At 35.6% G+C, this 25,581-nt stretch overlaps 1 protein-coding gene across 1 annotated transcript in view; it reads left to right on the forward strand.

The window, feature by feature from the left end:
- Window positions 1-25,581, forward strand: part of LOC149550124 (serine/threonine protein kinase HRR25-like) — a 58,185-nt gene that overhangs the window by 16,055 nt on the left and 16,549 nt on the right. Inside the window, exons 3-11 of the mRNA XM_089793249.1 lie at window positions 4,766-4,835; window positions 4,974-5,122; window positions 5,351-5,446; window positions 15,608-15,678; window positions 15,892-15,953; window positions 16,122-16,185; window positions 16,299-16,383; window positions 16,465-16,591; window positions 16,806-16,891. Of these exons, the coding sequence (XP_089649375.1) occupies window positions 4,766-4,835; window positions 4,974-5,122; window positions 5,351-5,446; window positions 15,608-15,678; window positions 15,892-15,953; window positions 16,122-16,185; window positions 16,299-16,383; window positions 16,465-16,591; window positions 16,806-16,891 (810 nt within the window). The remainder of the gene's footprint in view (window positions 1-4,765; window positions 4,836-4,973; window positions 5,123-5,350; window positions 5,447-15,607; window positions 15,679-15,891; window positions 15,954-16,121; window positions 16,186-16,298; window positions 16,384-16,464; window positions 16,592-16,805; window positions 16,892-25,581) is intronic.

Here is a 25,581-nt window from a genome sequence, read left to right on the forward strand (position 1 = left end):
CAGAGGAAAAGCTTCAACTTGTTTAATATAAAAAGGATCAACAATTCCTTCACCTTTGTTCTCCTTTACCCCTTTCATATTCATTTGCAGTTTAAATTCTTTTATCTGTTTCAGGGTCAATCTAGAGACCACCTCTTTCTGACTTCATAATCATCATCACAATCGGTCTAGTCTTCTAAGTGAGGGACATGTGAGAACTCTGGTCATAGTTCAAATAGGGGCTGAGCAAAGTCTTTGTCATCAAAGTCAAGGCGGATAGTATGAGCCTCTAGGTTCATCAAATTCAGTTCAGGTTTGAGATCAAAGGTATCTTGTATAGTTTTGCATCTACAGTGGCCAAGTTCTATAGGGAATGTAGAACCAGAGCCTCTTTGAATCTTGCAGCTTCTGTTGATTTTAGCTACTTGCTTGCAGACTTCCATCAAAACATATCTGTCTAGGCAATGACTTGGCAGTTTTAGTGGTTTTCCTTCATACTTGCCGACTCAGAGGTAGGTAAACTTAGACAATTGGGTGAAGAAACTGCCATAGATCGATACGAATTGTGCTGCCTCTTCTGTTAACCTCCTCTGTTCCTTCCCTTGTAACTCAAAAACCAGCTTAGCGAGGAATGTATCTTGTACTCTCTTAAATTCATCTCTATTCTTCTCTTTTTGCAAATAGGGGAAATATTCATAAATAGGCATGTTGTTCACCCAACTGGTATGAGGAAGTTTGACCCATTCTTTGTAGCATGTCGGGACATAAAACAGGTATGAACTCATGTAGAAGCCAGATACTCCCGACGCTTGAGAAAGCTCTTCGTGCAACCTATCAGCTATGATTTTGGCCCAGTCAATGCATTTGTTCTTATCACTCAGGATGGTTTGGACAAAGAAATACATCTATTTCTACTAGTGAAAGACATGTTAATTTCCTTTAACCCTGTTCAGGAGAGTAATCACATCTTTGATATTAGGAATCATGTGTTCTCTTGTCACGGGTGAGGAATGCAGGAACCCCCTTTCTTTGGTTTGAGCAACCAGTTCTTGGCAATAGCATTATTGAATGTGTTGGGGTTTGTTGAAAATTTAATGTCGGAGAGACCAATCATCCAGGCTTCATATTCCTCATGTGGTGGGATCCTTAGGGAATCCATGATTGTGACCCTATTTATATTGTTTAGAACCTCTCCAAGGTACGTTCTTATGCATCTCTGGGTGACATCGTATCTATTTCTACATTCTAAAACTGGTTCCAAGTATAGAACTAACTCTGGGAAACCAACAGCTTGTAGCAATCCACTTTGGCTATCTTTTTAGTAATGGAACCAGGATTTGGCTTAGAGAACCTAGACAACAACTTGTTCATGTCTTCATCAGCAAGGAAGGTATCCTTTAATGCAGGCAAGAAGCATATAAGGGAAGAGACATGCTTTTCTTTTGGTAACTTAGGACGAGAGCTAGCCATGAAAACAAGACTCAACAATCCTTTTCAAAAGCAGTTAAGAACAATTGGAAATGGAGGTGGTTAACAGAGTTACTCACTTAAGTGAAAGAAGTAACAGTAACCATTGAGGAAGATAAAAGAAACTCACCGTGTAGGAGAAACAATAATGTACTTCCATGAACAATCCTGTTGCAGACCGCCTGCGACTCCATACAAGGGTGAGCTTTTACCTTATTGCTGATATCATAATGAAAAGGAAAGCAACGTAGAAAAGCCTTTAAACGGATACTCGCATTATGACTTGATATGGAAAGTAACGATTTGATAGGAGCACTAAATTCATTGATGAGAGTATTTGCCTTCGCATGTAACAAATCTTTCTACCACACTTCATATCAATCATTTATTACAAGGTGTCACTTCAGCCTTTTTAGAAGGATTCTGATGCATCTCTATACTACCACTTGCTAGACTTCTTGAATGTTTTGGGCTCGTGAACTGAATCTTGAACTATTTAGAAGTTCAGATTCAAGTTCAAAGCCACGAATATAGAAATTTAGGCGTACAAAACCATCATTAACTTCATCAAAAAGAAATGAGTGACGAATATGAAGTTTGAAAGGAGTGGCTATTCAAAGTAAAGTTTCAAATCGCGCCCGAAATTCAATGGACTTTATGTCAACACCGGGCCCGACTATCATTTGGACAAGCTGGTTGAACTTTGAACTTTGAACTCAATTAGTTCAGAGTTCAAAGTTCAAGGGTACGGAAAAGGTTTACATTATAGGCCCAACAGAAACAGAAACTAGTGAATTTGAACATTGAACTCAATTGAGTTCAAGGTTCAAAGTTCAAAACCTGGACTGGGAAGGGAGTCATTGAAAATATTGAGCAAAAATACATGGTGCTTTTAGACGGGTAACAATAAGAACTCTCAACCGTCAAAAAAATTAACTTACAAACCCAAGCAGCATTTGTCACAACTTGCACAACATTAGAACGCCCAACTTTCTTTATCGTAAACACTCATTTTGGACCCTTATTTTGGCTTTTTTGATTTGGCCCACCCTTTCCACTTACCACAAAGTTACAAACCACCATAGCTTGTAGGGCCCTTTGCACCTTTGATGTTCTCTAACAAAATGAAATGGCTACCGTATCTAGTTTTAATTGGTTTGAAAAAACATCCTTTGGAAATGACTAGAATAATGCAAGTGATAATGTGGTGCTCATGTTTAAATATATATATAGCTTCACTGACTTTCTCTTAACACAATCTTTTTTTTCCAAAGCTTTGTTCAAAACTTCAAAGCATGCACACAACATGCAGTTCAAAATGTGTTTATAAGCACTCTCAACCATCAAAACAACTACCACACAATCGCGAGCTGAATTTTTCACAATGCACACAACGTTAGAGACCCCAACTTTCTTTATTGTGTCTTTTGAAAGGCCAAGTTGGTAATCAAAATCCTTATGTTTGCCAGAGTAATCATCAGCTTTAAGAAATTATGAACCAACACAATATGTAATACTAATATTAATGAGTAGCTGATGTTGTCAAATATTAATCCACCAACCCATGACAATGGAACAATATGCCTTAATAGTCAATCCGCATTTGTCTTATGTCCTCTATCTGTGCATTCACCTTTGAATATTTTTCTTTTTTGAAAAGGGAGGTACTCAATCTATGTTCTTCAGGGGCTGCATAAAAGGGTATAATTGTTCTTTTTTTTCAATGCCTCTTTGAAATAAGGAGAGCATGCCATGTGAAATGTGATGACATGTGCATACAAATATTTGGCTACTAAATTTGTGACATCCTCATGTTTTTGGAAATTCAATACCCACCATTGTATTTTCCTCACCTGTTATAGAAGTGTTTTCCTCAATTCTCTATCATAACCTCTTCTGTACTAGCAACTTTTGATGCTTTGGAATGCTATTGAGTAGATGACATGGAAACATATCTACTAGTTTTTGCCTCGTCTCTCCAGCCAACATTGGCATTTTGATTGTATGTTTCAACTTTCAACTATATTTCTACACAAACCTTCCCCATGTATACTGCAGTTTAATAAATGGTACTTAACACTACTCTAATTCTAGTGATCACTAAACATCCCACATCTAACGGTTGCAGGATTCTTTATTTTTGTATTGATTATTGCCCAAAACAGTAACACGATTCTAGAAAGAGGATGAAAGGCATGTAAATGGTTTTTTTTCACTAGGGTTTTTAGAAACCCAGCACTCTGTTTTAATTTTATTTTAACTTGGATTTATGTTGAAATTCACTCCTGTCCTCTTCATGTCACACTCGACACTGCTGCTTATTTTACCTGCACAGTAGTGTGTGACAGGCTGCTGTAGGACGGTGGTTTTGTCTGCTTGACAGTAAATAGCAAAGTTCGAAATAAAAGACTTTGGAAGTTTTTGACAAAACTAAAAAAGATGAAAACACACTAAAAAAGTCATGTTGATGGCACAGTTTGCAATAAATAAAATGAAATTCAATGTGAGAATGACTGCGAAGCTTCTTCCTCTTTCTTTTTTTAGCCTTCTTTGCTTTGTCTTCCTCAAGCTGGGTGAAAAAACTCAAATCACAGGAACAGTTTTGGACATGGGGTTTATGTTTTAGTTTAGTTAGGGTTGCATGAAGGGTGTGGGAGGGCTCGTGAGTGCCTCCACCTCATTTTATTCTTTTTATGGCCATTGGGGATGCTTATACATCATCAAACATTTTAGGAAAAACAATCATTCAACAGTATTCTCCTTGATTCACTGGCTTCTCAGGGACATGGTGCAAATTTTTGCAGAGATTGGGGATGGGGAAAGGATGTACCCTGCTGTCCTGACGTACTGGAAATGTCTATGGGGAAGGGGACAGCTGTTTCTGAGGGAGGAACATGGCCTCCTCTAACATAGTCTAAACATTAGCTTATGCTCTACAATTCACACTTGCCTCTGCTGGACATTTTTCTAAATGTAGGATCCCAAGGATCTGCTGAGTTCTCGAGGGGATCTCCCCTCAAATATCCTATGGATCAAAACAAATACATAACTTTGTATTGACCCCATTTAGTAGCAAAATCCAGATCAAGTATCTTTCTAGCATGTTTCATGAAGCCAGCACCATCACTGAAGACTCTTCCTTGTGGATTTTAACTACAATAATACTATAAACTGTTCTGACTTGTTGAGCATTGGATGAGATATAATAGTTTTGATCTTGTCAATGTCTCAAGAAAAGTGATATGTATTTACAGTTGTTTAAAATTTAAATTAATGCTATAAGAAATGTTGAATGACTAACCTTCTTGCTGTCTAACAGGAAAGTACCAGAACTAAGCATCCACAATTGCTTTATGAATCCAAATTGTACAAGATTCTCCAAGGAGGAAGTAGGAATGCTGTTCCTTTATAAAAACTATTCAATCAGACCTATTGTTTAGCACTAGTTTTCATTCTGTAATACTGGTTTGTACCCATTGAGATTAATTTTGTGTTATATGTTTCTTTGTTCAAAATGGTGGCTGTAGCTGGAGTTCCCAATATAAGATGGTCTGGTGTTGAAGGTGACTACAATGCAATGGTCATAGATATACTTGGACCAAGTCTAGAGGATCTCTTTAATTACTGCAATCGGAAATTTACATTGAAGACTGTTCTGATGCTTGCCGAACAGCTGGTGTGTTTCTACTTACTAAGTTACTACGATTATCTTGCTTTAGCTATACACATGCTGCATGTTAATATCTTACGGGGGAGAGAAATATAAGTGCAATGTTTGATTTTAATTTTTTTTCCCAAATATCACTTAGTGCTTTGCCATAACTTATCCATATGGTTAGTGTGGACACTGAGATGACTGGTGGAAATCAATAACAATAATTCCTTTTCCTATCTTCATTTACAGATCACCAGGGTTGAATTTGTGCATTCAAAAAGTTTTCTTCATCGAGATATCAAGCCTGACAATTTTCTTATGGGGCTTGGTCGAAGAGCAAATCAGGTGACAAATACTGCAAATTTAAGGCGTGACAATGATTCTTCTTGTGAGATGAAATGTTGGAATTCTCATTTCTTCTTTCACTGCAAATGAGATTAAATTAATATATGAGAATCCTGCTTTCCCTCCCAAGGTCTTTACATGTTAAAATGATGCATAGCATTTGATCGATCTCAATATTAAAATGCTGATTTACTTTTAGTTGTTCTTAACTTCTTGTCTGTTTAAACATTGGCTTGATATGTCCTTATAAATTTAGTATCATATGGATAGTTTACAGTGGAACTCATAAATCAAAGAATAACAAACATATGAAGTAAAATCTGATAAGCATGACCTGAAATGGAGAGAAACATTTTGATATGGAGAATAATAATTTGCAGGTGGATTTCTGTAAATGAACAAACTATAATTAGCTTGATTGAGTTTGATGGCCTCTAAGGTGCTTAAGAATGAAAAAAATAAATAATTTTTTTTTTCCAAAAAAAATTGCTTAAGAATGTAGTCAATTTTACTCGAGTAATTTTTTTATTGGTTTTTGTTTCTGTTTAGGGTAGTCTTTGCACTTAAATTCTAATCTCTGTGAAAGGTGTGAAGGTAGAATGGAGCTGCAGACTGTACTGCTGAGACTGGGAGTTTCATTGTAGTTTTCTAGAGGATTTTCTTCTGGTATAGAGACTCTTATTTGTTCTCTCATATGTTTGTATGGTACATGTTATACCGTATTGGCAGGGTGTATAGTTAGATTTTTTCGGGACATCAACTAGCAATCTTAAAACCGTTAGTGTTGGTGGTGGATGACAAATGGCATCTCAAATATTTCCTACCTTAAATATTAAAATAATACTAAGTGCTGATGGTGATGTGGATGCGTAGATGTGCATTTTTTTTTGAATTTCGGATGCCTTTGGATGTGTCTATATATACACACACACAAACAAAGCCTTCAATAAAACAATGTATCGTGAATACAACTTGTTATCAAGACTGTATCCAATGTTGACATCCCACTACAAATAGCACAATATTTGACAGAGGCAGCAGTTGCCATTGTTGGTAGAAAACATAATCACCTATATATAATTTCAATGAGAAGCATGATGCAGGCATCATCACTGACTAGACTAGAAAAGATTTCAATATGAATAGACATTACTAATTGCAGAAAAATGAGGAAATCTAGAAGTGAGATTTAAATCAGTAGCCAAGTTTTTGTATCAAACGGAAACCACAACATCAAATAAATAAATATCTCTTACGACAATAAATTGAAGGCATAAGATCTTGCCAGCCAAATACACTATCAGACAGCCAAATAATCTATATTGTTCTCAGAGAAGAGTAAGCCAAATCACGAGTGAGTGAAAAAGCCAAACTGATCTTGCTCTCGGATGCTGCCTGATGCACCTAGGAAGCTCATTCCGGGCTTGTGGATGCTTGTGGAGGCACATTTGGGTGGAACTCAAAAGCCTCCACGCATCCGAACACATCCGCTTCAGCATCTGGCAGCAGCAGCAGAGAATTGGTATCTAAGAAAAAATATATGATAATAAATAAATATATTTATAATATTTAAAACTTTAATCTTTAATGTCCCCTTGCTGAAATCAGATTTAATAATAATTAATAGATACTAATAATAAAATTAAAATATAAAATCAAATAAATAAAAATAATAAAATAAAATAAAATATTATTACAAGATAATTAAGTTTAATGAAAGGTCAAGAGATATGTAATGAAGAGTTGTGACTCCCTCAACATAATTTATAAATAGGAGGAGAGAGTTTATTAGAAAAAGGATATGAAGGAAGGAAGAAAGAGGGAGCATACGAATAAAAGAAGGATTTACGGAAGAAGAAAAGAACAAGAAGAAAAGAAGGAAGTGACTTGTAAAGGGAATCACCAATGATGGGTTTAACAGTTTAACTCTTTCAAATGGTTGTAAGTATGAAAGGTTGCGTCTCTCTCGAAGGGCAGAAATGAAGAAGGGTTTTGACTCTTTCTAATGGTGGTAATAATGAAAGAAATGATAGAGGGATGTGACTCTTCCAAAGGGAAGTCATTGTGAAGGTTGTGACTCTCTCAAAGGGTGGAAATAATGAAGGGTTGTGACTCTTCCAAAGGTTGGTAATTATGAAAAGTTGAGATTCTCTCAAAGAGCAAAAATGATGGAGGGCTGTGACTGTTCCAAAGGGTGGTAATTATGGAAGGTTGTGATTCTCTTGAAGGGCAGAAATGATGAAGAGTTGTGACTCTTCCAAAGGGTGGCTATTATGAAAGGTTGTGAGTCACTCAAAGGGCAGACATGATGAAGGGTTGCGATTCTTTTGAAGGGTAGTAACTGCAAAAGGTTGTGACTATTGCAAAGGGGCAGACACAAGGAAGTGGTGTGACTCTCACATTGGAAGATATAGAGGGCAGAAGATAATCAATCAGCAGTGGGACATAGGGAGAGGATTAATCAGATAAAAAGAATAGATTCATCAAACAGCAGTGGATTGACCCAATTAGCAGGACAGATAAGAGCAGTTATAAGTAGCAATAAATCATAAAAGCAATGATACCAAATTAATGAGTGGGGAAGAAGGTGTAAGACAGTATTTCTCATAAATATCCAAATATAAGGAACAAGATCAGATCAGACCTTACAAAAGATACAGGATAAAGATTAGTCAGATAAATAGGGGAATACATCAATCAAGCAGTGGGACTGATCTATCCAAAGGGACGCAAACCTTATCAAAAGCATTGATTAGTTTGGAAAGGCAGCGATTAGGTTAAGAAAGGACACTCTTCATCCTAAGGGTGGCAACCTTAAGGAAAATACACACCCCTCCAGCTGGATGGAAGAATATAAGAGACAACAACAATCATTCAATGAGACAGTGATATCAATGGAAACGACAATATACTAAACAGTGATCATTATCACAGCATGTGATAGATAGTTACTACAGTCCAGAAATGAGGGAAGCATGAAGAGGAACGATCCTTGCTGAGGGAGCAGCAACTCCCTAAGGGACGCCTCTCTTCATGGAAGTATTAAAATACACGTGGGAGGACCAAGATGAGAGAGAGCATCAAGAATGAGAATCAATTATATTAGCATAGAGACTCGGAACCAAACTGCAAATGTAAAGAAGCAACTTATTTTATAAGGAGAAAAACTTTTGTAATAAAAAAAAGGGAGGAGGAGAAAAAAAAACAATGAAGGAAGTCAAAGGGAAAAGAATTGAACCAGGGTTAGGAGGTAAATTCAGTCCTGCCAATCATCGATATTGAAATGACTTGGCAATATAGATAGCAGATATTAGTCAGTGCACATATAGTCTTTGACACAGTCATCAAACTAAGGAATTATAGTCAGCTATATAATAAATAAATGCTATCTGCTGCAATCTGAGATAGCCAATGATAACAGAGGGAATATCATGTATACAGGAGGTGTATATTATATGAGTGTTATCCTTTAGCTCTTAGATAGAGGAGGCATGATTATCATAGTCAGATGTCTATGAACAAACAGGCCGCGATGGAAAGAAGAAGAATGCTGTTTATGGTGTTACCTGCATAAATAAGAGATCACAAAAAAGATAAGGAGGCATCGTCACAGATGCGCACACCAAATATGCCCATTGATTCGATTTCATAATGAATGCCAAGAATTGACAGTAACGACAGAAGGAGCACTTATGTTTTAACAGTTTTCAAGAATCAGGTGTTGGCAACCCGATAAAAATAATAAGACTTTCTAATCTTAAGTCTAAAAATTTTCAACTGTCATTGGTTACAATGCTGAATGTCAGAGGTCCGAGCTCAGTAGAAATATTTGAAGCCGATAAGTGTTGGAAATTACAGACGATTCACGGACTACAGAAGTTTGTGGGTGTCAGAAGGCATCAATGGAAGAACGAGACTCCAAGCAGTCGATTAAGCAGGATGAAACAACGAATGATCAAATCAAAGTACAAGAGAGGCATTGTAGATATCAGACTTGCAAAAAGATTGATACATATGACCAAATCGATGAGATTAGTATCAATATGATGAAAGGAGATTACCAGCAAAGATAAAGATAATGTATGTGACTAGTCATTAATACCAATATGTTGGGAGATATATTGTATAGGTACAAGAGAGAATAACCACTAAGTCATACTGTAAAAGATATGATTAAAGATAGAGAAAGGCGTAGTGACAGACTAAACAATGATAGTTGTTATGAACAGATATGATCCCTTTAAGGAATTGGTATGTTCTTTGATTCAAAATGAATGTAACCATTCAAAGATTCCATATAAATAAGGAGATTGAGGTCATTCAATCAGTGCATACAATGAAGTCTATTGGTCTGACACACGCAACAGAATTATAAGAAGGAAGAAGAAATATAAAAGAAAATATATTATTCTATTCAGTGAGGAAATGAAATAACAGTGAGAGAATATTAAAGAGGTCTGCTCTCTTATGAACAAAAGGATATAACCATTGGATGTAGGAGAGTTGTAACTGTTTGATAGGAAGGGGCATATGTGGAGCTAAATACAATGATCAGATTTAATACATGGTTGCGACATATAAAGGTGATTGTAAAATAACCTGTGACCAAGGGGAAGAAACATTGATTGTAAAATAAGACCTGATATACTGTTTATAGTGGAATCCCTTTTATGATATTAGCTTTAGATCATGTTTGTGATAATTATAAGATGACCAAGTGATACTCATAACCATTGGGAATCGATGCACAGTATGTTCACACCCTACACTAGTGGAGTTTGTGGAGAATTAGTAAGGAATCTGGACTGCTGGTTATTAAGAGATGGTTAAAAGCAATGGATTTGAATTAGGTTAGAACTACGTGCCATCAAGAAGAGGATTAAGAGGAGTATGCTATGAAAGATGAGGGGGGATGTAAGAAAGAGCCAAGACTATATTCATTCAAGTCATGTTGGCATGATATTTTATACTAGACATAAAGAAATTACGCCAGTCACGAGGATTTCCATCAAATAATAATATAGAACAAATATGTGTTTCAATGTGCTTCACCGCTAAGGGAATATAAACATAGGGATATAATTATGGATACTCATCTATAAATGGAAGTGATGTTCTTTTCAAAGGTATTGAACTAGACCATTTGACGGTTTAAATTGATTGATAATTCTATAAAATGAAGTATGTGGGAATTTTACATTGTGGGGGGCTGAATAATTACCTCAACCAATGTTTCATTCCCATTGGAGGCATTTTCTGATTTGATGCATATGGACCTTCATTGAAGCATTTATATCAACAATGTTGATGTATAGATGAGGATTTATTATCTTTGAGTATTACACTTATTTGTTTATTATAGTCTCTTGCTTATATGTATGAATAATAAGTGTCATGTGCCTTGATGTACTCTTGTTCCATTCTTTGGTCTCCAAGGATGCTCTTGCAAGAAGAGAAGAATGGTGCATTAGGTATGCTGCCAAGGCATTAGTGCAGGACTTGATCTATGAGTTTTTTTGGAGGAAAAATATCCTCAATGATTAGGACTATGTGAGATGAGTATTATTCTATATTAAGAGTGAGGCTGACACTTCTTCAAGGCAACACAGGAGCTTAGAAGATTGATACTCAGAGGTGGTCTAGAAATATATGTGTGTGACTACTTGATTTTGATGGGCCTACTCCTATGGACATCATGAGGAAGTAATGACTTATCACTAGAAAGTTGGAAGATTGATATCAGATTTAGAGGGAGTTTCATAGGCATCCTTGGGTGAAGAGAGCCTCTAAGGGAGTAACTACAGGACTTGACTTCCTAGGATCATTGTTCAGAGGGAGAATTTTGAGGTGCAATCCCTTCTGAACGATATCTTCTCTATGAGGGAGAAGTTCTAAGTGAAATTCCTTGTAATGCTTTCTTCTCTGTGAGAGAGAAGTTGAGATGAAAGCTCTTGTTCCATCCTCTTACTTGGTTCATGGTGGTTACTATTTTGCATATGTGGATTATGTCATGAAAGGTGACTATCTTTCATTGATATATATATATATATATATATATATATATATATATATATATGAAGGGTTACTATTGTAAGGTGACAATCTTATCAATAGCTTGACCTATTAAGTTGCTGTCCCAGAGTGGTTGGTAGTCATGATAACGAACATATCATGATCATACTACATTAACTTGCTGTCTCGGAGTGCCGAAGATCATGATACTTGTCATGATAGAGTTCATGACATGTTGATTACTAGTTATCTGATTGACTTAATTAAGTTGTTGTCCAGAAGTGTCAGAAATCAGATAACTCATCCTACTAGGATATAACATATTCTTTTGGTAGACATCAAGGATTTGATGCCAGTGCACATACCAAAAGAATATAAGTATGATGAATATCATATGATTGATATTTCTTGTTGAAACATACTTTGGATTATATTGAAAGATAACATCTAAGTTGATGGATATATGTTGATATCCTTAAATATGCCATTCCAGAAATATCATACTGAGATGATATCTCTTCATATTATTGAGAGCATAATGTGTTCTATAACAATCCTTCCTAGCTAAGAGGAAGTGTTAAGTTTGTATCTTTAGTTGGATTGATTCAATCATGAGATACATTGTTGGTGGTAAATCATCATTTAGAAAAATATTCATATATATGGTTATTTATATTATTGTTAATATATTATTATTATCTACTGATGATTAACCATAGAGACATGTCTCCTCTCATATTTATGTCTTCCAATCCGCATTTGGAACACACCAAGACAATGGAAGTGTTATTACATTTGTAGAAAACGATCCATATGATCTCAACACTTAACATATCTAACATTGTATTTCTGTTGTGAATTGTTAGATTAATAATTTATTCTCCCAAGGATTGCTCACTAGGTACACCCACTGAAATAGCTGGCAAGAACCACATGAGGCCAAGACCGATGATTATTAGCTCTGGGGCCTAGGGTAGAGTATCAATGAATTGTGGACACCTCACTAGGTACACCCCCTCATATGGATGACAAGAGCCACATGTGGCCAAGAGAGATGGTTATTGGCTCTTGGGCCTAGGGAAGAGGATTAATGGATAATGAATACCTCATTAGGTACACCACCTCATATGGATAGAAAGAGTGACATGAAGCGAAAGAGAGATGGTTATTGGCTCCTACACCTATTGATTGGAGTTTGGACATCTCACTAGGCATAGCCACTCATATGGATGGCAAGAGCCACATGATGCCAAGAGGGTTGATTATTAGCTCTTGAGCCTAGGGTAAAGAATTAATGGATTATGGACCTCTCATTAGGTACACCCTCTCATATGGATGATACAAGCCACATGATGCCAAGATGGATGGTTATCAACTCTTGAGCCTAGGCTAGAGGATTAATGGATTACAAACTCATTGTTGGGAATATTGCATCACCGGATGCATAAAAGAACAACATGGTAGGTTTGTTATTTTGTTAAATAGGTTATTGTAGAAGTGGTGTGAATGTATTAAATATTCAAAACAACTCAATATATTTAGGAGTTGTTGAAGGAGATTTCCTGTAACTTAGGAGATTAAACTTGTACAATGAAGCATGACATTATCTGTTGTAATATTTTTCTGCTTCTATTTGATTCTCCCATATTTTCTAAGGCACACCCAGTTGACCTAAGTGTCTTGAAGACTAACCGATAGATGTAGAATCTTTAGTATCTAAAGGGTGTTGAAGAATATGGTCTATGGTATCCTCGCAAAGGTAATTTTGAACTCAGTGTCTTCACAAATGCTAACTGGGCGGGAAACATAGATGAAAGGAAGAGCACAATTGGAGGTGCATTCTTTCTTGGAAGAAGATTGGTTGCCTAGACCAGCAAGAAGCATAACTGCATATCACAGTCAACAACAAAAGCAAAATATGTTGCTATAGTAATGAATTGCACTCAGGTTGTTTGGATCAAACAATTGCTTGAAGGAGTTCAGAAGAAAATGTAGGAACCGGTAGTTATCAACTGTGATAACACTAGTGCAATCAATATATCCAAAAACTAGTTATGCACTTAAAGACAACACATATCCATCAAATATCATTTTCTGAGGGAACAAGTGCAAGCAAAAGAGGTCAGGCTGGAATATGTACCAACTAAGGAGCAATTGGTTGATATCTTTCCAAAGCCTCTTCAAAAGGATACTTTCGAGTATCTAAGAGAAAGGTTAGGGGTCAACCCCTATCCAACTTGAACTAAGCCCGATCAGGTAGGCATCAATCCATGATCAAGTAACAAAGTAGGCTAAAACTGGATTGATGAGAACAAGGGACTACTCCATAGGGGGAGCAGTCAAGAGAGCAATAGGCAAGAAAAGATGGTCGCCTTTGGCATTGTTGTCAAAGGGGGAGAAGTTGAGAGGAGCAAAGGAGCTACAGATGATCAAAGAATGAAATGCATTATCTCAGGAGGAGACAATGAAAGAAGGAAAGCAAAGAACCCATACAAACAGAGAATGCTAAAACGACTAAGTGTTGTAATTAATGCCAAATGGGGAGATTGTTGACCTAAGTGTCTTGAAGACTGACTGGTAGACAAATTGGTAGACTTAGCCATCAAAGGTCTTGCCATTGATTGGCAACACATACATATGTGTGACTCTAACTCACAAGGGTAATTTGAGTCGAGAAGATGTTGAAGCCTAGAAGAGGTGATAACAAATGGTGATCCACTTAGACAAAACATGATAAGTGAAGTCCGCATAAGCAGAAGAATGCAAAGCAAACGGACAACCAAACAGAACAATGAGTTGAATTAATGAGGTCGGCAAGATCAACATGAAGCAAGAAACCCCTGACTGTCTGGTCATGTAGAGGGTAAAGAGTGCACTCAATGTCACATTTAATGGTGATGGGGGAATGGATCAAGAAATACTTGAAAGAATTCAAGTCATTTCCAACAATAGCAAGTCATCGAGAACACATGGCACCCGTGTCTCATGTACAGACATGCCATAACTTGACAAGTAAAAGAAAATGAAGTTGGAAGAGTAAAGGTCATCTTCAAGCCGAGCTCAAGTGGAATCTCATAGATTGAAGGAGAGTGATTAGAGAAAGGTCATCTTCAAATAGTGATTGCGCTGAGAAGAGGAGAGTGAAGCCAAACATCATAAGGTGTATCGTGTGCATAAGCTATGAAAGCCAAGCACACAAGATTGGTCAAGAGAGCTGAAGAAGCATCTATATCAAACTTAGTTTAGTAGCTAAATTGTTAGAGCATTTTTTGTTGTTTACTAATCTTCACAACATCAAATCTCGTCGAGGGTGGAAATAAGATTGCAAGACTTTAGCAAGACTTATCTAAATCCATTAACAAGGTGGCACCTTGCAATGTCGTAATTTTCTAACAGGGATAAGCTCTTGACCAGGTGTACTTCAGAAAAGTGCAAGCTTGTGAGGATCGACTCACACACCGTGGTTTTTACTTTAGTTGGGTTTCCACGAGATAAATACTATGTTATGTGTTCCTATTCTCATATTATGTGTTTTTTGCTTCCATAGATAAGTGAGAAGTGTGATTTGAGGTAAAAAGTTGAAATCGGTGAGTATACTGATTCACCCCCCCCTCTCAGTATACTGACCCATGGTAGGGACAACACACCCTTTCATATGGATGAAGAGCCACATGAGGCCAAAAATGATGGTTACTGGTTCTTGGGCTTAGAATAGAGGATTTATAATTAAGGAACCCTAATATAACCCCTTATCATAACTCTCCTATGGTTGCACTTCATCAAAAGACTAAATATACCTTATGTTTAATTTGATGTTCATAACCCTAGTTGAAATAATCAATGTTTTTGATTGTGCATCTGCAGTTAGTATTTCCCATCTGTAAATAAATATTTGTAAGCTGTTTGTAAGGTGTTAAATCCTGTACTTTAACCCATTTTGGCATACTAAAATCTAAGGAAAATTATTAAATGGGTGCATGCATCTTGAATCAACTATAATAAGGTCTTTTATTTGGGAAACCCCTCTAGACTTTATACAACAGCATTTGACTGTAAATGCCAAGAATGGTATACCTATAAATATTAGGATATTTGATACAAATGATTATTTTCACAAGTTAACCTAGGCTAATTGTTTCACCTTTGCAGGTATATGTTATAGACTTTGGGCTTGCCAAAAAGTATCGAGATCCAACTTCCCACAGGCATATTCCTTACAGGTGTGTAATTTTTGTTATTATTAAAGGTGACAAACAGTTGTAGTTTGACTTGGTAGCTTTTTGCAAGTGATCCTATTGGTCACTATCGTATAAAATAGTAAAAATTAAATGCTAAGAGTGAACAACAGCTAAAGTTTTAAATATATCCAAACACTAGTTACAAATTCATTGTACCTCTTAGAGTCTAATCAGCTATCGAGATCTTTTCTGCAGGGAAAACAAAAATCTTACAGGGACTGCTCGATATGCTAGTATCAATACACATCTTGGAGTAGGTGAGTAAATATTTCTTTGAATTGCTACCAAGGACCAGTTTCTCTTATAATGCCTTATTACTGGACATAATGTATGAACTTGCTTTTGCATACATCATTCTCCATTTTTTGTTAAATTACAATGACATGCTGCACACTCTAAACTGTTTATGGATATGCTATATTCAGAACAAAGCAGGAGAGATGATCTTGAATCCTTGGGCTATGTGCTTATGTACTTTTTAAGAGGAAGGTTTGTTACTTTTTTAAACAACAAAAAAAAAAGATTTTTGTGACTTTCTTACCCTGTCGATCTTCTGTAGTTTTTTTTGTTGATAAAAATATCTGTTGTGTTGTCCACATTAGCCTTCCATGGCAGGGGTTGAGAGCAGGGACTAAAAAGCAAAAGTATGACAAAATTAGTGAAAAGAAAGTCAGCACTTCAATTGAGGTAACTATCATGTGTACTTTGCATCTTCCTGTTCAAGTCTGTGATACATTTGCTAATGGTTATTATTGCATCTTTTGGAAGGTCCTGTGTCGTTCATATCCATCAGAATTTGCATCATTTTTCCATTACTGCCGCTCATTGCGCTTTGAAGATAAGCCCGATTATGCGTACTTGAAGAGAATGTTTCGAGACTTGTTCGTGCGAGAAAGTAATAATAATTTATTCAGCAGTCAGCTTCAGTTTTATCTTTCCATTGAAGCTTTTATTCCAAGACAAAACTAACAGCATATAGCAACTAGATGCTTAATTGAGAGTATACCATTTAAGCAAAACATTTTCAGATTTTGTTCAACAGTTGCACACTTTTCATCAAGATATGCAGCAGTCTTTCTTATATTCAATCGCTGTACCTTGCAATGCAGATTTTAAGTTTGATAACGTTTTTGACTGGACCATTTTGAAGTATCAGCAAACTCAAATTGCTAGCAGTCCTCGACCAACAGGAATTGTAAGTTGTCAAGAGACTGTTTGCTTTTGCAATGAATCTGATTATGCTCATGTTAGTATTGTTTAGCTATATAATCTTTTGATGTATAGGGTGATTGACTGATCATATCTTATATTTGTTGTTTTTGTCAAAAGTTTTCTTATGATTTGCATCCATGTGTGTGGTTTATTCTGGTTTGTACAGAACACACAGAAGACTCTAGAGTATGCATGGTTTTCATGACAATGTTTAAATTATTGATCAAGTTAGCTTTTGTCTTAGAAAAAGGCTTTTGTTCTTAGAAGCTAGACTCTACAGTTTTCTTAAGGATTTGAGGTTGACTTTAAATGCTTAGCTATTGTTATGTTATAGATCCAGATGTAGTGGTGTAGATAAGCCAAGTCTCAGATTACAGTCATTTCTTAAACATAGGGAAAAACATTATCATGAAACATGGCATGAAATTGCAGTTACACATTCAAACTTGCACCTGAGAAATGACCCCTGGTGAATTTACTCCCTCATTTTTGTTGGAATATTGTAGTTGTCATTGATGTGAAGAAGCAAAAGGTTGTCATTAATGTCATAAGATAAATGCACTGCAAGAAATAAAGCCAACATTTGGAGCAGTTCCAGATGAACTTTAGTGATGCAAATTGAACGGATCAATTGAATGTGGTAATAGTGTTGATGTTTTCAGATCGCTATTGCATTGCCTATAAGGTATCTGCTTTTCAAATGCATCAATCTCCTCTTATATGTATTTCAAATGATACATGGAGAGACATGTCTCCTCATGAGACATGTCTATCCATTATAATTATACAATAACAAATATGTATAATATCTCATATATTAAATATATAATTAATATACACACACACACACACACACACATATATATATCACACTTATATATGTATATTTATAGGTTTAACCGACTGAAGCTACCAAACATTAACAAATAGACACAAATTATATGAAAGGGGTGATGTTATTAGTGGAACAAGTTGAGTGGAGCAAAGGAAGTCCTCTGAAAACTTGTTTTTCTGAAGGTCCATCAGGCAGTGGTAAGACTGCCATGTCAGCGATGTTAGCATTGGCAATGACTTTTCTTTTGTGAAAGTAGTATCAGGGAAACAATGATTGAACCCAGAGAGAGCAGTAACTGTGCAATTATATTAAAGGTTATTTGAGGATGCTTTCAAGTCTCCATTAAGTATTGTTATCCTTGATGATATTGAACAATAACTTGAGTTCATTGTAATTGGACCAAGGAGGGAAAATAGACAAAAGGTCCTTCAACAGTTATCTATGTTTTCAGAATATGATCTCAGTACAGCAGTTGTTGCTGCAACAAGTGAAGATGCTAAATTCTTGTTTGAAATGGTTGCAACCAAGCTGTAAGAGATTGCAGATGTGGCCTTGTTTGCTTGAGGAGCATAATATCAAGAATAATTATGACATCAAAGATGGTAGTGACTACAAAGCAAATTCAGATTATACAGGAGTTTTCCTATATTGTTCTTGCCCAGGAAGGCCATTGCAGAATTGATGAATCATTAGATATAGAGATCTTGATTAAGGGAGAGGAAAGAACTACTTAAAGGGATTGACTGAGTAAAGAGAATTAACTTAATGCTGACACATTATAAAGATAAAGGGCTATAATACATTCAATATGTGACAAAAAGATGTTGGCCAATCTCCTTCAACAAATCACTTCCTTTAGCAAATGAAGAGATATAAATAGGAGTTAAGTTGGGATGTTCTTGAGTAAGAAAAAAACTATGCAATAACATTCAAATCAGACCAGAGCTGCATTGAATCTAGAACAGAATATTATGGAAGACAATTCAGATGTATATTCTTTCAATATATATGAATGAATCATAAGAGCATACTGATGCAAATCCCAGTCATATTTTGAGCTGATTATATCGGACTTCATTAAAGACCTGGAGCAAACATGATAGCACAATGCTTGAAAATCTTTACTTGATTTAGAAAATACTTTATATTTGATTTGGAGTAAAGATTATAGCGTCAAGTGAAAAGATATATCAGGTACAGTTCAGCAGATTTGTAGAGAACAATCAAACCTTTAAGAGTGTAGGTATGAAGTATGTTGGAGAGAATGAGTAAGCTAACTTTATGTACAGACTTACGAGTATGAGCTTTATGTGTGGAATTTGAGAGATATTGCATCAAATACATAGGTGAGATGAAATATATTCAGATTCTGTGGAGACATAGAAAGAGTTGGTTTTGCATTGAAAAAATACATCACTAGTCAAACTTAAGAAGGTAAAGATTTCGTCTTCTGTGATGTTTGCAAAGGGACAGGAATACTGCACAAGAATGTAGATTTCTTGTTCCTTTCACTAGATGTGGAAGAAGTAACCATTGTAAAATATTGTGCAAACCAAGTACCACTAAGGATTAAATGTTCTCTAGAAAATATAGAGAGAGTTGTACTCCTAAACAAAGGGGAGAGAAAGGTCAAAACACTATCAAAGAAGAAAACTAGAAAAATGATTTGAGACTTTGTAGAACTAACAATATTTCTCTTACTATAAATTAGGACAATGGGATGACAAGTGTTGGAAACTTTCTTGTGAGCTTCGCTCAAATAATGGTTACAAGGGGTAGAAAGAGCACTATGAACCAAATTCAAAGTAAGAACAACTTTCACATGCTGCTACACCAGCATTGGATTGTAAGGGTATACCATTTGATACTTCAATAAGGCATTTATTTAATTAAAAAAGGAAATAAGTGTGAAAGGTTCAATTTTCTATCGGTACTATGTAGGGCCTTCTTCGTACATAGTAGTAATAAGGGCAGTTTTATAATAGTTTTTAACGGATTTTAAAACAACCTCCAAATTTCCTGCAGAGTAACTTATGGCTCAGATCTAACTGATAGCTGTAAGACTTAAAGTAATCACAGACACAGCCACTTCAGAAGATCGTATAAACACTTTTGAGATGTTTCCTTCATTGATACGATTTCTCGTGATTATAAACTCATAGGCAAAGGATGAATAGGCCAATTGAAAAATCTGTTGAACAATCTCTTTAAAGCTAGCTAAATAACTCAAGAATAGGAGAAAATGATCAAAAGAGACAATCTGCAAGGGAAGAGGAAAGTTGAGAGGAAAAGGATGTGCAAGTGAGGAAGTAGTGGCAAGTTGGCAACAATGAAAGAGATAATCAAAACAGTGATAAATAAAAAGTGTGGCGTGATTACTGCAAAAAAATTAGTCGTTATGCATGCAATTGTTGGAAAAGAATAGACAACATGCAATTGTTTTGAAGAAAAATAACTAAAAAAATTGTTCTTGCATGTAATATCGCAAAAGAACAAAAGAAGTCTCTGAAAATGTATGACTTGAGTAGTGTTTGTAGCGGTCACATGATAGGAAATATGAATATTGTTGTAAAGATGGACAAGTTCTTTAAAACTCAAGCATGTCTTGTAGATGATGAGAAGGTTGAAGTTACAGGTAGATGCACAATTGCAGTCAAGACAAGACACATAGTGAGGTAAGGTTTATTAATGATGTTTTATGTGTCCCTGAATCAGCTTATAATTTGTTGAGCATTGGAACTCATTAAGAATGGATGATCTTCTATTTTTTAAAACAATGAATGTGCTATGAGCTATCTGTGACAAAAATTAGAGCAATTAGATAGTAGCAATAATTTGTAAGCCACAGAACAAATTTTTCCCTTTTTAGACTTGCTTATGGTGAATTAAAGTTTTGAAAACTGGTTTCAAAAATGAATATTGGTTATGGAATGTGAGGGTTGGAGGCCTCAACTTTCAAGGGCTAAAATTACTTTATTACAAGCAAATGGTGAAGGAATTACCATTAGTTAAACAAAATAATCAAGTGTTTTTTTTTTTTTTTTGCTTCCTAGTTTCTCATGAAATTTTGGTGGAAATTTGGATTAGGTATGGATTCTGGTTCAGTTACTTCCTCATGAATCCCTTGTTCAAAACTTCAAATTACTTTCATTAAAGAATTTTCTCCAACTGGGCGAGCTTTCTTTATTTTTCATCATTTAATTATTTAAAAATTGTGTTACTCTATTCGCCATTTTAGAGAAGTGCTTAAATTCCAATGTTGGAATTATCCCTATTTGATGCAGCTAGATTAAGGTTGTATTCTTTGAAATTGGCTCATGAGAGTCTGTATGTTAGGATTATTCCACTCATATTTCTCTATGTACTTGTCTTATAGTGTATTAACTGTCATAGACTGTGATAATCATATATTGTTCTTTTCTCACTTTGTTCAAGTCCCACACGAATTATCATTTTATAAAACATTCATTCTACTGCATGAGATTCCTTCACACATCAATATTTAGATACATATAAACTATGTTTCTGAAATGGAATTGGGTATGGTATGTCAATAGACTCAATACTATGGAATTTTTAAAGAAATCTAGTGCGTTTGGACATGTACAAAGAAGTAAAAACATACAAAAATTATAAACTATATATATTCAAACACGCGCGCGCACACACACACACATACATATACATTAAAAAATATATTTTTTATTTATTTAAATTTTTTAATGATGTATAGCTAAAAACGTTTTTCACACACATACATATACATTTAAAAATAAGGTTAGTAATTTTTAATGTTCTCTCTATATATAATTTTTATAATTTTTAATTTTTAAACGTTTTTACTTCATAATTTTATTTTAGGTTATTGGTCTTGGTACTGGTTCAGGTTCGGCTGTTGCATGTCTGGTTAGAAGTATATTTGAGGTTAGTTTTTACTTGGGTTTATCCATGCAAAAACATATAAAAATCAGGTACATATACATATTAGCGGCAGTAATTAAGTTAAGAATACCACTTGTATAGTAAACAAAAAACACCATAAAAATGCAATGCTAATTAGTCAAACTCAAATGTGATGATATGTATTTAATATTAAAATTCTGAATCAATAATGTGAAGTATCAACAATCAACCATTGTTAACCAGGCATCATCATATGGGTCTTTAAAAATATTGTTGAAACTTAACCATAGGTACTGTACAATAACTATATCAGCACCCCAAAAGCGAAATTGTCTTCTAGATGACAAGGAAAACAAGCAAGCATCAAGCAACATTTAAGAAGATTGCCCAATTGGATGATAATATTGTAACAGAGACCTATAGGCAAACCTCAAAGCATAGCTTGCAAACTTGGACTTGGAAAGTACTTGGCAAATTAAATGAGCTCAATGGTGGTCTTGAGGATAATGCCTCTTGCGGGGAATTGGGGATGGTGCCCCTATTAGGGTTGAGGAGTAGCACCCCTCGTCAGTGTCTTGGGGTGGGGCCTTCAATTCAGTCAAGGACCAGGAATCATCATTCTATGCTTCATGCCCAAATGAGTATCAGATATGTCCAAGTCTTTTGTGCGGTACATTGATTCTGGAGCATCTTAGACATTTTACCCATAGGAAAGATTGGTTCATGGTGTACATGACTTGCTCAGATTCAATGATCTTTTGTGGTAGTGGGGAGTCCATTGTTGTGGTAGAGGAAATGTACAGATAATATAGAGGAAAAATCTTATTCTTCAAATTCTCTACTTTGTGTGGGGAATAGAACTCAGTTTGCTCTGTGAGTCAGATAATGCAGTATTGTCCCAATTTGGATTTCATATTTGGCAAATGAAAATGATATATCACTGGCAAGGAATCTAAGAAAAACATCGCTGCTGGTATTGAAGATCATGGTTTGTGTTGGTGTATTTGTTGTTACTGGAAAGGTTCAGGAGCTTGCCTTGACAGCCAAGAGTGCATTTATCAATTCACTATGACATTTGTGTTGGTGTATTTGTTGTTACTGGAAAGGTTCAGGAGCTTGCCTTGACAGCCAAGAGTGCATTTATCAATTCACTATGACATTAGTGGAATGGTCATCTAAACTTAACATACCTCTTTAGTTAGCTCAAGAAATTTGTAGAGGGATTACCTCACATTTAAGAGTAGATAAAATGTGTTTATGGAACTTGCCAGGTAGTAAAGCAGAACAAAACTCATTTCTTAGACAGATTGGCTTGGAGAGTCTTGAGTTCTACAGTTGGTTCATGTAAACATATGTGGATCAATGAATAGGACATTGGTCATTGGTGTCAAGTATTTTCTTTTTTCTTTTATTGATGATTTCAGCAGGGAAATGTGGGTGTTTTTCTTGAAATCAAAATCATGTGTTTAAGGAATTTTAGAAGTTCTGATTCTACTAGAGAAAGAGTTAGGATGTGACTATTTATGGAAGTGAATTCTGTTCAAACAAACTCACTAACTCTTTTGCTAAACACAGAATCAAGAAGCATACACAATACTCTATACCCCATGGCAGAATGGGGTAGTTGAGAGGAACTGTAAAATTACCAAGATGATCCACCTTATGTTGGGGTATAGGAGTATTCCCAAGAAATTTTGTACTAAGACAGTTTACAGTGCAATTTATCTGCTCAATACATCTTCAACGTAGGCAGTGAAGGAGAAAGACCCTAGAGGAAGCTTGGTTTGGGAGGAGACTGTAATGTCGCCCTATGTTAGTTCCTAAGAATTAGGACTAATGATTCACAATCAAAATTACAAGAAAGCTCCTTTCCAAAGAATCCTCTGTAACATTGTCCAACGAGTACTACTTATATTATGGGGTTTTTGATGCTATGTCTCTTGTCGATGAATAACTTTAATCACTATATATTTATTACGAATGATGGGATGCGATGGGTATCTAGGATATTCAGATCTGCATTAAGATAGAGAAATCTTTACTATCTCGGATAGAAATTGTGTGGAGCTGATCAGCACTTTTTCTATTCAGCTGTTACAGTGGTAATATAATTTGCTGTGCTTGGTTTGTCTTTAGAAGTCTGCAAAGATGGGGATTTTCTTCCTGATTACTATCCTTAAGCATATGCAGTCAGACTTGCATGTAGCAACATGCTCAAATGATCCAATCAAGCTGAATCTATGATAAGAAAACAATTGATGATCCCGAAATGTTGCTTTGATACTCCTTAAAATATATGGTGGATGGAGAGCTGCAATCCTTCAAAAACTACAACAGATTGCACCTTGTTAAAATAAACAAATTACAACCTATGGGCAGCTAATATACATCACATATGTAGATACTTACTACCGATAAGTTGTGATCTGTGTATTTGTTACATGATTCTCATGTTTTATTAATTGCCCTCTTAACTGCAGCAGATATAAAGGTCCAGTCTTGTCAGAAACTTTTGAGCATCATATCAAGGCACAAATTTATTTTGTATAAGGAGATTATCGTCTTTTTGTGGAAGTATTGGATGTTTGCACTAGAGATTTGTAACGCCCTGCGAAGGGATCCAAAAGAACTAACCTAAAGTTTTACTATGTTTGCCAAACATTAAAAAAAAAAAAAACGTAACATATACAACAATTTGAATTATAAAATAGTGGAAGCAATAACATACAATCATACATAAGCAACAAATAACATATTACATTCCTTAAGGATCCCAAGACATTGAAGCACATTTAAATTTAAATAATACTAAATACAATAAACAACACATCCACATTAAAGATTAACTACAAGTTCAAATCCATTTAAATAATAAACATTTGTTTTGAATGCCACTTGGCAATAATCGGAATGCACAATCATCCACTGTACATTTCATAGGGTATTAAAGGCTGAAAGAATATATCATCCTTTTAGGATCCATGAAACAAAATACAATACAATAAGTAAAACCATCCATCATATAGATATAACCATCCATCATAATACACAAAGATAGAATGAAAGGAAATGCAAAACAAGGAACTCCAGCCACGACATCAACAGACAAATCTCAATTTTAAAAGTAAAAAGCGCTACCACCGACCTCGTGGTAACCCAAAAAGGTCCACTCCCACCGCGTTGAGGAGATAGTCTCAAGTCCCAAACAGGATAACAATCCCAAAAATCAAAAGTAATATCTAGGTCAAGGAAAACCCTAAAAGTAATCTAACTCAAAGGTTCGAAGATAAAATGACTTCTAAACCCAGAAGCTACAAGACACGTAGGGAATCTATAATGCTAGTGGGCAAGTGTCATCGCACGAGCCAACTCTAGGGTTACTCGGCTAGTCTTTTAATCCTTTGGCCCCCTAGTGACTCTATGTGGCACTAGTATCCTTTCATATTGACAAGGCATACTAACGATGCATGGTCGCAACCAAGCGTTCTCTCTACTCCCACCCTAGTCTGTACTAGCACTCGAGGCATGGGCAAGGAAAGACAAAGAGTCTTATTAGGTTCATTTTACTCTCATTTAGTGTAGTGTTTTCACTTATTAACCAACTTACAATGGGTTACCCGTCAGCCTCTTTAGGGCTTCGACCTCCATTGCAAGCCACTTCCCAACTTAATATACAGATAACCTACCCTAAGCTTAGCAAAGCAAAAAAGATTTCAAAAGACCAAAACCCATACATCAGTTCTCTAAACAAGCAACTGACACGTACAAAAATCACTTGGTCAAAGTTCAACATTACTGATATGATCATCCTAACAGGTATGATCTAAGAAGGTACACATAAATGATAAATCAAAACATAACACCATATGTAATCACCAAAACAATACTTCCCGGCCTTTGGTAAACACCTTAGGACTGGTCAACACTCTAGTTAA

Source organism: Cupressus sempervirens, chromosome 7 (genome assembly GCF_028749045.1).
Source record: "Cupressus sempervirens isolate cs-2001-9-10 chromosome 7, ASM2874904v1, whole genome shotgun sequence".
In the NCBI taxonomy this organism is placed as follows: domain Eukaryota; kingdom Viridiplantae; phylum Streptophyta; class Pinopsida; order Cupressales; family Cupressaceae; genus Cupressus; species Cupressus sempervirens.